This window comes from Nycticebus coucang, chromosome 6 (genome assembly GCF_027406575.1).
Source record: "Nycticebus coucang isolate mNycCou1 chromosome 6, mNycCou1.pri, whole genome shotgun sequence".
NCBI lineage: Eukaryota > Metazoa > Chordata > Mammalia > Primates > Lorisidae > Nycticebus > Nycticebus coucang.
This window is the reverse complement of record NC_069785.1, coordinates 99728760-99742685: the sequence shown is the minus strand read 5'-3', so window position 1 is coordinate 99742685 and position 13926 is coordinate 99728760. Positions and strand designations below refer to the sequence as shown.

At 45.6% G+C, this 13926-nt stretch overlaps 1 protein-coding gene across 3 annotated transcripts in view; it reads right to left on the bottom strand.

Annotated features, from left to right (window-relative positions):
* PDE8A (phosphodiesterase 8A) overlaps nucleotides 1-12421 on the bottom strand; it is a 187578-nt gene extending 175157 nt beyond the window's left edge. For 2 of the 3 annotated variants that reach the window (XM_053594561.1, XM_053594562.1), the window contains exon 1: nucleotides 11907-12251. In XM_053594561.1, the coding sequence (XP_053450536.1) occupies nucleotides 11907-12113 (207 nt within the window). In that variant the 5' untranslated portion in view covers nucleotides 12114-12251. Of the gene's footprint in view, nucleotides 1-11906 lie in introns of all 3 variants that reach the window. The other variant, XM_053594560.1, reaches the window with a different exon arrangement.
* Between the last annotated feature and the right edge of the window lie 1505 nt (nucleotides 12422-13926).

Here is a 13926-nt window from a genome sequence, read left to right as displayed (position 1 = left end):
TTTCCACTTAGATCAGGAACCAGGCAAGGTTGCCCATTGTCTCCATTGCTCTTTAACATTGATTGTAATGGAAGTTTTAGCCATTGCAATTAGGGAAGAAAAGGCGATCAAGGGTATCCACATAGGATCAGAAGAGATCAAACTTTCACTCTTCACAGATGATATGATCGTATATCTGGAAAACACTAGGGATTCTACTAGAAGACTTTTAGAAGTGATCAAGGAATACAGCAATGTCTCAGGCTACAAAATCAACACCCATAAATCTGTAGCCTTTATATATACCAACAATAACCAAGCCGAACAAACAGTCAAGGACTCTATTCCTTTCACAGTAGTGCCAAAGAAGATGAAATATTTGGGAGTATACCTAACAAAGGACGTGAAAGATCTCTATAAAGAGAACTATGAAACTTTAAGAAAAGAAATAGCTGAAAATGTTAACAGATGGAAAAACAAACCATGCTCATGGCTGGGAAGAATCAACATTGTTAAAATGTCTATACTACCCAAAGCAATATATAATTTTAATGCAATTCCTATTAAAGCTCCATTGTCATATTTTAAAGACCTTGAAAAAAATTATACTTCGTTTCATATGGAATCAGAAAACACCTCAAATAGCCAAAACATTACTCAGCAATAAAAACAAAGCAGGAGGAATCACATGACCAGACCTGAGACTGTACTATAAATTGATAGTGATCAAAACAGCATGGTACTGGGACAAAAACAGAGAAGTAGACGTCTGGAACAGAATAGAGAACCAAAAGATGAATCCAGCCACTTACCGTTAATTGATCTTTGACAAGCCAATTAAAAACATTCAGTGGGGAAAAGATTCCCTATTTGACAAATGGTGCTGGGTAAACTGGCTGGCAACCTGTAGAAGATGGAAACTGGACCCACGCCTTTCACCATTAACTAAGATAGACTCTCACTGGATAAAAGATTTAAGCTTAAGACATGAAACTATAAAAATACTTGAAGAAAGTGCAGGGAAAACTCTTGAAGGAATCAGCGTGGGTGAATATTTTATGAGGAGGATCCCCCAGGCAACTGAAGCTGTATCAAAAATACATTACTGGGACCTGATCAAACTAAAAACCTTCTGCACAGTCAAGACCATAGTAAGTAAAGCAAGCAGACAGCCCTCAGAATGGGAGAAAATATTTGCAGGTTATACCTCCGATAAAGGTTTAATAACCAGAATCCACAGAGAACTCAAATGTATTAGCAAGGAAACAACAAGTGATCCCATCTCAGGGTGGGCAAAGGACTTGAAGAGAAACTTCTCTAAAGAAGACAGACGCACGATCTATAAACACATGAAAAAAAGCTCATCATCCTTAATCATCAGAGAAATGCAAATCAAAACTACTCTGTATCACCTGACCCCAGTAAGAGTAGCCCACATAACAAAATCCCGAAACAAGAGATGTTGGCGTGGATGTGGAGAAAAGGGCACACTTCTACACTGCTGGTGGGAATGTACACTAATACGTTCCTTTTGGAAGGATGTTTGGAGAATAGAGATCTAAAAATAGACCTGCCATTCGATCCTATTATTCCTCTACTAGGTATATACCCAGAAGACCAAAAATCACAATATAACAGACATCTGTACCAGAATGTTTATTGTAGCCCAATTCATAATTGCTAAGTCATAGAAGAAGCTCAAGTGCCCATGGACCCATGAATGGACTAGCAAATTGTGGTACATGTACACCATAGAACATTATGCAGCCTTAAAGAAAGATGGAGACTTTACCTCTTTCATGTTTACATGGATGGAGCTGGAACATATTCTTCTTAGAAAGTATCTCAGGAATGGAAGAAAAAGTATCCAATGTACTCAGCCCTACTATGAAGCTAAATTATAGCTTTCACATGAAGGCTATAACCCAACTATAGCACAAGACTATGGGGAAAGGGCCAAGGGAGGGGAAAGGAGGAGGGAGGTGGAGGGAAGGTAATAGGTGAGGCCACACCTACGGTGCATCTTAGAATGGGTACAGGCGAAACTTACTAAATGCAGAATACAAACGTCTACATACAATAACTAAGAAAATGCCATGAAGGCTACATTGAACAATTTGATGAGATTATTTCAGATTGTATATGAAACCAGCACATTGTACCCCTTGATTGCACTAATGTACACAGCTATGATTTAATAATAAAAAAAAGAACTATTGACTTATGCAGCAGATGCCTTTCAAAAACACTATACTGAGTGATTAAGCCTTATACACTTTAAGAATATATACGCTAAATAAGTATAACACAACCTGTAAGATTCTATTTAAATGAAGTCTAAAAAAACAAGAATAATTGAGAGCAGAAAAAAATCAGAATAGAGGTTTGCTGGTAGATGGGGGAAAGAATGAGAAAAAAACACAAGAGAACTTTTAGAAGTGATAGTAATAATCTCTATCTTGATAAAGGTTGACACGTTGGCTCAGGCGTGTTATTCCAGCACTTCAGAAGGCCGAGGTGGGAAGACTGCTTGAGCTCAGGAGTATAAGACCAGCCTGAGCAAGAGTGAAATCCTGTTTTTGCAAAAAATAGAAAAATTAGCCAAGTGATGTGGTGGGCACCTGTAGTTCCAGCTACCTGGGAGGCTAAGGCAGGAGGATCGCTTGAGCCCAGGAGATTTGAGGCTGCTGTGAGCTCGGCTGATCTCACCACACTCTAGCCAGAGAAAGAGATTGAGACTCCACCTCAAAAAAAATTAAACAAATTTTGAATGCTAGTAAGTGATACACATACTGAAATGTGTTGAACTTACTCTGAATTAACATAAAAAATAAAATGGATTGATGCGTGGATAAAAGGGTAATAGATATGATAAAGCAAATATAGAAAAATGAGAATCTACAGAATCTACACATCTACTAGTGTGTATTCTACCACTCTAGGTAAACAAGCGTACATTTCTTTCAATCTGCTGTATGTTTGAAATTTTTCACAATAAAATATTGGTGGGAAAACAAAAATACATAAAAAATGAAATCTGTGTTAAATAAAATAAGCAGACATATTTAAGCCAACTCTGCCTTTGAAAAAGGTGATTATAAGACAATGATCAATCCTTAATATGTGAGAGTACTTTGGAGTTTACAAACATTTTCACAGGTTATTTTAAGTAATCTTCACTAGAACCCAAGTATTCTAGTCTCATTTTATACTTGAAAAAACCGGTGACGGGACTTACCAAATAGCACACAGCCAATGCCTAATGGAGCCAGAATGAAAAGGTGTGTCTTCTGGCTCCTCCCCCGGTATTTCCTACAGCACCTCCCTGGGGAACTGCCATCAACTCCAAACATTTGAAGACGGCATGGAACTGCCGGTGTGCTGCCAGCTGTTTGGGTTGTCCTGCTGACAAACTGAGAGAAGCTGAAGCAGCTGCAGTCCTCACTAACAGGGCATGAAAGGGGCACATGCACAGTGAAAGAGGATAAAGTCAACAGATCAAAGGTGTGTTCCCAACCCATACAGAACAAAGCAGTGGCATCCCCCATCCCCAGTCCTTTGAGGTCATCCTCCAAGTTTGGGGAAACATGCACCGTCCTTCCTATCTGTGTGGACGGGCAAACTACTTATGATGCCTGTAGCTAAGAAACTGTAACACAAAACTTGTCAAAACAGCTCTCCAACACGATATTCTACCACTCTTCCTACCTGCACAGAACAAAAGTAGAACAGAAGGAAGGGGCCCAGGAACATTGCTCAACCCTAACTTGGCCAAAAGTAGAGGCAAAAGCTTTACTAACCACTCCTCTGATTAATCACTGGCTTAAGGGTATTTTGGCTTTTTGTTAAAACACATACAACACACCCCAACAATTTTTGTTAAATTTAAACAAAGTGAGATAGACCCAAGAAACATGAATGAAAGAGCTTTCGGCCTTAGACACTGGTGTATTTATCCAATTATTTAGTGAGTGTGCCAAGCACTTTGACAACTGTAATGAAATTAGGGACACAGTCCTTGCCCTCAAGCAGCCTATATTCCTGTAGAAAGCTCAAGACAGAAATCCTAGGCCCACAAGCATTTCAGGGGAAGGTCCCAAGAGCAGAAAAAAGAGCCCAAGTCCAGCCAGTGACTCAAGAAAGCATTCACCTGGGCCTTGGATAACTTTAGGAGGACAGGTTATGCAGAACTGTGGGGTGTGGGCAAAGCCAACTGAATGCTGACTCCCCGGGAGCTCTGGCTGAGGCAAAGCTGCTATAGTTTGCACAGAAGGAAGAGGAAGAAAAGAGCCTCCCAGGGATGCCTTGCCAACTTATTTCAGACAAGGAAGAGGACAGCTGCAGGGCATCGCGAGATGCCTGACTTTGGGAGTTGAGTGAGACAGAGCTGCAGTTGGCTGCAACTTCCACAAACACAGGAACCCAAGGTGGGCCTATATCCGACCTCAGTAAGGCAAGATTGAACAAAATCCAGATAATACAGATTCAGGATGCCTGCCTAAATAAAACCTAGGTGACTTGAGACATCTAAACTTTAGCAGAAGGTCAGAGAACCGGAAATGCAACAGACATAAGTAGTTAGCAGAGAACAATAGGGGGGCGCTACAGTGACCTTGGGTGAGTTTCTAACCTCAGGTGCCTTATCGCAAAACGGCTGCAAGGATTAAATGAGACGACATCTGCAAGGCATCCAGCACAGTGCTTGTGACATAGTGGGCATTACTAACACCAGTGTCCCCTCTTTAAGAATGTCAGAGTCCATCGTCTCCTACTGCCTCCCACACTGCCAGAAACCAGGATGATGAAGCCACTGACCATGGGCAAGGCTGAGGGCTTACTCATCTCCTGAGTAACTTCCTTCTCCCTCTGTCCTTTGATTTTTTTCTTTTGTTCTGGTTTTTAAAAATATTCTGTACTTTAAGGTTATTCTGAGATGTCTCAAATCATGAACCCTCCCTTTTAAAGAACCCAATCCAAATAGGCAAGCCACCCAAGAGAAAAATCAGTGCCATCAGCCACTTCACAGAAAACACTTGTGCCAGAGGGATGGCAGGCCCCATTGTAACCCTCGCTATAGCAAGCAGAGGGTCCAAGCTGTCCAGGGCGGGTCTGAGTTGATAGTACCGTGACACAATGTCTACCTCAAGACTCACACTTAAAAGCTATGCTGGCAATGATAGCAAGTACAAAAAAAATGACAAAATGCAAAGTATTTTTTATATATAATAGGAATTCAAGAAAATGTAGAAAGAAATATCTTTATAGGTAGGCCTAGCAAGACAGTAAGATTCTATCTACCAAAAGGCATAAGAACACAATGAAACTCACCACCCCTGAAACCCAGAGGTAAATTACAGTCACTTTTATAAGAACATAAAATTTGGTCTCATTTTCTCAACTATACTTTCAGAAGGAAACTTTCACTAATTTCATATAAACTAGCAAGGGTCAAAGATCCCTAGTGGAGGGGAAAATAAATCAGTCAGATCACACACAAAGAGAAAACTGTTTTACTTTACAAAATACAAAATCTTGATTAATCCACTTGGTAAAATAAGAGCAGGCAATAAACTTTATTTTGCGCCTAAAAAATGCTAAGAAATCATTTCTGGCCAGGTGCGGTGGCTCACACCTATAATCCCACCCCTTGGGAGGCTGAGGTGGGTGGACTGCCTGGGCTCACCAGCTGGAGATCAGCCGGAGCGAGAGTGAGTGAGACCCTATCCTAAAAGTAGCCAGGCATGGCCAGCGCCTGTAGTCCCAGCTACTTGGGAGGCTGAGGCAAGACAGTTGCTTGAGCTCAAGAGTTTGAGGCTGCTGTGAACTATCACACCATGGCTTTCTACAGGAGGTGACAAAGTGAGACTGTCTCAAAAAAATCATTTCTTTTTTTTGTTTTTTGACTGGGGTGGGATTTGAACCCACCACTTCCAGTATATGGGGCCAGCGCCCTACTCCTTGAGCCACAGGTGCCATCCCAAAAAATCATTTCTGTTGACAAAAATGGCCAGTTTGGTCGGTTTTGTGTAGAAAAGTGGGCTGTAAGGAAAGAGCAAGGAGGAAAACTGGGAAGAGAGAGAGAAGATGGCACAAAAGAAAAGCAGATGGAAGAAATGAATGACAGAAGCCAGGTGGAATAAAGATGGACAATTAAAGGCTGAGAGGACTTTAAGTGAGGGTTGGAGGCCATAATACCTGATTATAAGTTAGTGTGAGGCAGGACTATTATCTGTCACCGGCTGTGTATAACCCACCCACCCATACTAATCCTTAAATCTTTATAGGGAAATCTACTTAAAATCACCATGCTCTCAAAAGCAGTAACCAGAGATTTCCACAAAACCAAACCCAATATTAACCACCTCTACTTTACATGGCCAGGTGGCTTTTCCACTCCGATAGCCTGGTTCACACAATTCCCTAATTCAGCAAATGTTTTGTTTTTTGTTTTTGATACAGAGTCTCACTTTGTCACCTTGGGTAGAGTGCTGTGGCATCAAGCTTACAGTAACCTTAAACTCTTGGACTCAAGCGATTCTCTTGCCTCAGCCTCCCAAGTAGCTGGGACTATAGGTGCTGGCCACAACACCTGGCTATTTTTAGAGATAGGGTCTCACTCTTGCTCAGGCTGGTCTCAAACCTGTGAGGTCAGGCAATCCACCCACCTTGGCCTTCCAGAGTGCTAGGATTACCCGTGTGATCAGCAAATATTTATAGAAGGTCTTCTGTGCACCAGCCCTGGGGGATACAGTAGTGAACAAAACAGACAAAAGGGACTGCCTCTCACAGAGATGACTGGTGAGAGGCAGGGATATCCAATCATTAGCAGTGAAATAGGTGTTTGCAAAAGGGGAGGGAGTGTGAGCATGGGGTCGCTCCTAACACTATATGAAAATCTTTCAAGGGCAACTCCAGTCCTAGTTAAGAAAAGGGGAAGTATGTTAAAAAAGACTGACAAGAAAATATTGAAATGTTACAGTTAAAACTCACACTGATTAAAAATAAACAAAACTATAACTGTTTGAACTAAACACAGCCTTCATTATCTGTAACCACACAGACTATAACTCCTAAAGTGAATGAACAGCCAGAGAGTATTTTTAGTGATACTTTAATTAAGTTCATACAGACAACTCAGCCTAATGTACTACAAGATTCTAAAGTACCTTTGGAATCATTAAGAAGCACATTACACATTTGTTGAGTTTTATTGGTAAGTATATGTCTTGTACTTTGAATACTGATATCTTGCATAAGAAATCAGATCTTGGCATGTGGCCTAAAATATATCTCAAGAAAAGGGCTTCATAATCAAACCAGTTTCACAAATACTACACATTCTAAACACCAACTAGAGATTCAGAGTATTTTATCAAGTCTCTGACAAGTCCTGTATGAAAGAACTATGATGGCTATAGATTGAGCCAGTATAGGTTATCCAATATCCCTTATCCCAAATGCTTGGGACCAAGATTTCAGGTTGTTTTTTTTTTTTGGATTTTGGAATATTTGCATTATACTTAACCAGTTCAGCATCCCTAATACAAAAATCTGAAATCTGCTTTTTTTGTGTGCAACATCTTAGCTGAGCTGCGGTAGTGGCAGCTCCTCTCCAAGTTTCTCAATACCAAGGACAACAAGAAGAAAGATGCTAGAAAATCAGCCAAGAAACACAAAGACCCAGTGAAGAAATCTGGCGGCAAGGCCAAAAAGAAAAAGTGGTCCAAAGGCAAAGTTTGGGACAAGCTCAACAACCTTATTTGACAAAGCTACATATGACAAGCTCTGTAAGGAGTTCCCTGAAGACGTGAGGTTCCCTGGCCAGGCCAGCCCTTCAACAGCTCCTTAGTAAAGGACTTATCAAATTGGTTTCAAAGCATGGAGCTCAAGTAATTTATCCCAGAAATACCAAGGGTGGAGATGCCCAGCTGCTGGTGAAGATGCATGAAGAGGGTCCAACCAACTGTATATCTGGGGGAAAAAAACTTTATTGAACAACAACAACAAAAAAAATCTGAAATCTAGCCTGACACAAGTGGCTCACACCTGTAATCCTAGCACTCTGAGAGGCAGGAGGAGCCCTTGAGCTCAGGAGTTGGAGAGCAGCCTAGGCAAGAACAAGACTCCATCTCTACTAAAAATAGAGAAAACTAGCTGGGCATTGTGGTGGGCTCCTGTAGTCCCACCTACTTGGAAGGCTATGGCAGAAGGATGTCTTGAACGTAGGAGTTGGAAGTTGCTGCTGGAAGCCAGCCTGAAAGCCACACTACTCAGGCCTGGGACAACAGAGTGAGACTGTCTCAATAAATAAATAAACAAGTAAATAGAATAAAATAAAATAAAAATAAAAACGTTCCAATCAGCATTTCCTTTGAGCACCATGTCAATGCTCAAAAAGTCTTGGATTCTGGAACGTTTTAGAATTCCTATTTTCTGTTAGGAATACTCCCAATCTGTATTCCTCACATTTCCTTGACCAGGGAACCATTTCATATAATACTTATTAACAACCCACAAACTGGCTCGGCCCTTGTAGCTCAAGCAGCTAGGGTGCCAGCCACATACACCAGGGCTGGCGGGTTAGAACCCAGCCTAGGCCCGCCAAACAAAAATGACAACTCTAACCAAAAAATAGCCAGGTGTTGTGGCAGGCGCCTATAGTCCCAGCTGCTTAGGAGGCTGAGGCAAAAGGATCACTTAAGCCCAAGAGTTTGTCATTGCTGTGAGCTGTGACACCATGGCACTCTACCCAGGGCGACAGCTTGAGACTCTGTCTCAAAAACAAAAACAATCCACAAACTGGCCTGTGGAACACACATGGAACAGACAGCACAGCAGGGCACACCACTGCACACTGCCCTGTGGAACACATGTGGAAAAGACAGCAGAGCAGGGCACATCACTGTCTAATTTGAAAATACAATTAATTATTGTATTTTCCAACCACAGGACTATTAAAACTTCCCCCAATAAAAAGAAAAATTAAAAAATAAATTAAAAATAGGTTGGGTGTGGCAGCTCACACCTGTAATCCTGGCACTCTGGGCGGTGAGGGTGGGTGGATAGCTGGAGCTCAGAAGTTCAAAACCAGCCCAAGCAAGAACCAGACCCTGTCTCTACTAAAAATAGAAAAACTAGCCAGACCTATGTGATGCTACAGCACTCTACCCAGGGCAACAGTTAGACTCTATCTCAGAAAAAATAAAAACAAACAAACAAAAAAAAACTTCACCCAATGAATTTCTTTTTGAAATTCAAGGATGTATGGATTTACTGCATTTTAAGAGCTTTTTTTTGTTTGTTTGTTTGTTTTTCAGTTTTGGCCGGGACTGGGTTTGAATCCGCCACCTCCAGCATATGGAGCCAGCGCCCTACTCCTTTGAGACACAGGCGCCGCCCTTTTAAGAGCCTTTTTAATGAACTAAATTGGATTTGAAATATTCATACAAACTAAAATCAATTTTATAACTTGACTTTGCTAAACTTCTGGAAGTTTATCTTCTCTAAACATGAATTTCTACAGTATATTTAATGCCTTATAAGATTTATTCCCTTAAAGAAGAACTTTTAAACTGAAAAAAAAATGCTTTTATTTACCTTTGCTGTATTATCTGATATGCCTATGTATAAATATCTATAACTGAGATGTGGTATCAATATGTACATTCATGAATAACAAGTATTACTTCATGGTTTTGTTGTTATAATTTATAATCTGACTCCTGCTCTGGAAAATACTAATATTATCTTAAAGCCTATATGGGAGGCTTTATGAAACCAAATTCCACTTACTAAAACTGTCTCACCACTCGGTTAAAAAATATAAACATTTATTTAGCATGTCACAGCATGAGGCATCTAAGGATGAATCTATTTTGGGGGCCCCAACACTAGACAATGGCCTGCCAATGTGGCAGAGTACCTGAAGTAGGAACTCTTAGAAACTCACAGACCTAGAAACTCACAGAGGCACTGTGGATAGCAGAAGAGCAAGCTGCTGCCCTGGGAGGCTGACATCTTATGACACCCAGCTCAGCACAAAAAGGCCTATAAACACTCAAGGGCCTCTTACTAAAAGGGCTACTTTGGGGGCCAGGTGAGGTGGCTCACGCCTATAATCCCAGCACTCTGGCAGGCCGTGGCAGGTGGACAGCTTGAGCTCAGGAGTTTGAGACCAGCCTGAGCTCTTTCCCTGTCTCCACTAAAAATCGAAAAACTGAGGCAAGAGGATAGCTTGAGCCCAAGTTGGAGGTTGCTATGAGCTAGGATGCCAGAGCACGTACCTAGGGGACCACAGCTTGAGACTCTGTCTCAAATAAATAAATAAATAAATAAATAAATAAATACAAGGGCTACTTTGCTCATCTAAAAGTATAATTATTAGTTAATGCAAAATAACCAATGTTAGATTTGAGTCAAAAACTTAAAAGCTGTTAAAGTTTCCACTATCAACTTTATCTGTGTAATGTTGTTTGTTTTTTAAGCCAGTTAGGTAGGCTTAAGGCATAATCTTTACATTGATATTAAGAGCAGCCTAGTCAACAGCCTACTATCTTAAGTTTCTTCAAAGATTCTATAGAAGAAGGAATTTAACTTCTGATAATCAAAACAAAGTTTACTTTTCATTTAGCGTATAAGAGAAATGGCAAAATCACTTCAACTATTATGCAACATTTTAAAAGGTATCATAATGACTGATAGAAACTTAAAACAGAAAGCTATATCCCTCACACTTCAGAGCAGTGGTTCTCAACCTTCCTAACACCGCAACCCTTTAATACAGTTCCTCATGTGTGGTGACCCCCAACCATAAAAATATTTTCGTTGCTACTTCATAACTGTAATTTTGCCTGTAATGTAAATATCTGATATGCAGGATGCATTTTCATTGTTACAAAGGGGTCGCGACCCACAGGTTGAGACGCGCTGCTTCAGAGGTCCTCAGTAACCAAGAAAAATATCAAGAAAATTTTGCAAATTACCATTTTAAAAATTGGTAGTGAGAGGGATAACATTCAGCAATCTATGGCCATGCACACACGCTAGTTTATTTTTTACTAGTTTAATAAAATGTAAACCAACCCATGAGTTCCAGCTTTAAGATTTCAAATCAGAGAACTGGAAAACTGCTACTGTGTGCCTTAATGAGTAAGTTTTTCCTTTTTCTTTTTATCTTTCCTTCGGAAATCCTTCACAAAGACTAAGCCTAGAATGACAAAACATAAGCCAAGGCAATATGCGCTAAAGACACGCAATTTTTAAAAAGTCACAAAATGTCCCAGGAACATTGCTTAATAGAAGACTTTGTTTTGCTGAGTAGCTTCAAAAATAAGAGTTTCGTATGGTATTGTGTAATTATATGTGTTTTAAATACAGTATGGATGCTAATAAACGCTAACCTCAAACACTAGCGACGCGAAGCAAAGGTGATGTTCCAGACTACACTTTAGTAGACATAAAGGAAATAGAAAGCTGCAGCTGTGAGTGCAAAGCTGACACAAGGAAGAAAGCAGAGCGGATAGTTCAGACCTGGCTTCACAGGGCTGGCCACCCTTTCCTTTCTATCACCGGAACTAAAAGCACCAGCCAGATTCACTCTGCTTTAACAGTTCGGGGAGCGCCAGGAACCTTGGGGGTTCCGCTGTAACGGATTCCAGCGCCTCAGTCGAGCTCACAGCCCGCCCCGCCGCTCGCGGCGTCGGATGTGTCCGAGGATCCTATGCCGCGGCTCCGAGGGCGTCCTGCCCGCGAGCCTGCGAGGCACAGGTCAGTGCTCTACTGGACGCTGCCCGGAGAGGCGGGCGGCTAGCGTCTGTCAAAGGCACCACAGTGGGACGAGCGGGCTCTGCAGCCAGTGGGGGCGCCCCGCCCGGCCGGGCCCGAGCTCCGCCGCGGACCCGGAACCCCATCCGCCCAGCACTCCTCACCTTCTTCCCGCTGCCGTCGCGAGGCTCGGACTCGGCGAGGCCAGCGCCCCGAGCCCGGGGCGAGGAGACCCTCTTCTGGCCACGTGGGAGGCACGGCACACCGGACGACAGCGGTGGCGCCGCGGGGCCAGGCGCGTCCTCCGCCTCCTTGCCGCGTCGGTACACCTCCTGGCTCTCGGAAATGCGGCTGCTGGGGGCGCAGCCCATGCTGGCGGTGGCGCCGCGGATACGCTGGCGGGCGGCCGCGAACCGGTCAGCAAACGGCCCGCCCGGCGCCTCGGGGCGGCCGCGGGCGCCGTGTCATCGCCGCCTGGGCGGGCGGGCGGCGGCGAGCGCGGGTCTCGCGTCAAGAAGCGCGGCCGCTCTTTTATCGCGGTGCGGGCGCGGCGGCGGCGGCGGCGGTGAGGAGGGGGCGCTGGAGCGGGTGTCGCGCCGCGGCCGCCCCTCCGAACATGCCTTTCCTGAGCCGGCAGCCGCCGCCGCCTCCTTCACATCCCCGCGCCCGCCTCGGCCGCGCTACGCTTCCGGGGAAATACGGGGAGGAGACCTGCGCTCTCCTAACCCGAGAGCGGGCCGGCCCGAGCTGCGCTAGAGTCCCCCCGGGGCGGCGAGCTCCCCGCCGCGCCCGGCCGGGCCCCGCTCCAGCTCCGCGGCGCCACCGCCGCCGCCTCCCGCGGACCCCACCTAACTAACGGTGGGCACCGACGCCGCCCCGCCTGCTGGGCCGCCGCCCCACCAAAAAGTGCCCCGGGGCAGAGCGCTAAGAGCACCCGCGGTCCAGGGGTTGAGGCGTCGGGAAGCCCGTTGGGGCGGACAGGCCACGACCGCTGGAGCAGGGAGGGGAGCGCCTCTGCTGCAGCTGGGCCTGCGGCCGCACCGTCGAAAAACGCAGAAGCCGCAGAGCGCACCCGGAGTTGCGGACCGCACGGCTCCGGCCCCGCGATCCTAGCCGGGTGTTGTCTGCAGCACTCCGCGCCCAGCCCACAGCGGTGACCTCCGGCGGGCGCTGGCGTCAATGCAAAGTAGCTGGGGCGCCTGCTGCCTCCTCTGGGAGCCGCCCGCGACTGAGCATGCGTGGCCGCTACTCGGGGACCGGTGAGGGGGGGCAATCAGCCAGGTTGCCCCGAGAAGTAAAGGGACTTGCCCAAGGACACACAGCTACCTCCGGCCCGGGGCCACCAGAACCCAGATCGGTCGGGTTACTGTCTGAGCCTTGGAGCTGTCATCTATAAAAGAGGCGGTGGAAGGACGACCTCCCTTTGGGGGTAGCGGTGAGACGTCTATGAGGGCGCCAGACTCCCGGTCCCAGCCCGGTAGTGGGTGGGCGCCCTTGCCCCGAGCCGCAGTCCATGTACGCTTTCCGCACGCCAAAATCTGGCGCGCCACGCCTCCGGCGTCTGGGCGGCTGCGAAGTTACACTTCGTGGCAGGCTGGAAGCAGCTGCCCTCCGCTATCGAGACCCAAAGGCACCTTACTGGCAGAGCAGAGCCAGGATAAGGGGCTGGCGCCTGTGAGCACCCTCAAACGCGCTGGACACACACCCAAACGCCAGCTTGCTGTGTGACTTTAGGCCAGTCACTTAACTTCTCTGTGGCTGGAGTTCCTTCCCCTTCAGCTGAGGGCGGGGCCCTCGGGTATACAAAACTTACCTGGGAGGCCACCTCGGACCCCCACCAGCCCTCGCACCCTCCCTGGGCTTCCGGTCTCCGGAGACTCAGGCGCGGTGCAACCAGCCGCTTCCTTTCCTCTCCCGCGGTCCACACCTTTCCTAGCGCACCCCTGGGGCGACCATGAGTGGCTGCTGTCCTTCCTGGCCCGGCTACTATAAGACTCCGAGGCGTGCTGTGGGCTGGAGTCCCTGCTGTCAGTCCTGGTGTGCTGCACTGGCCCAGGTGCCGGTCCCTTTGGATAGCCCAGCCGCTCTTACTGCCTGGATCTTCACGACCTCCCCCGAGGTGCGCACCTCACGGCATGTTATCTTGACAGTGGCGGGCATGTATCTTGACAATGGCGGAGCAAG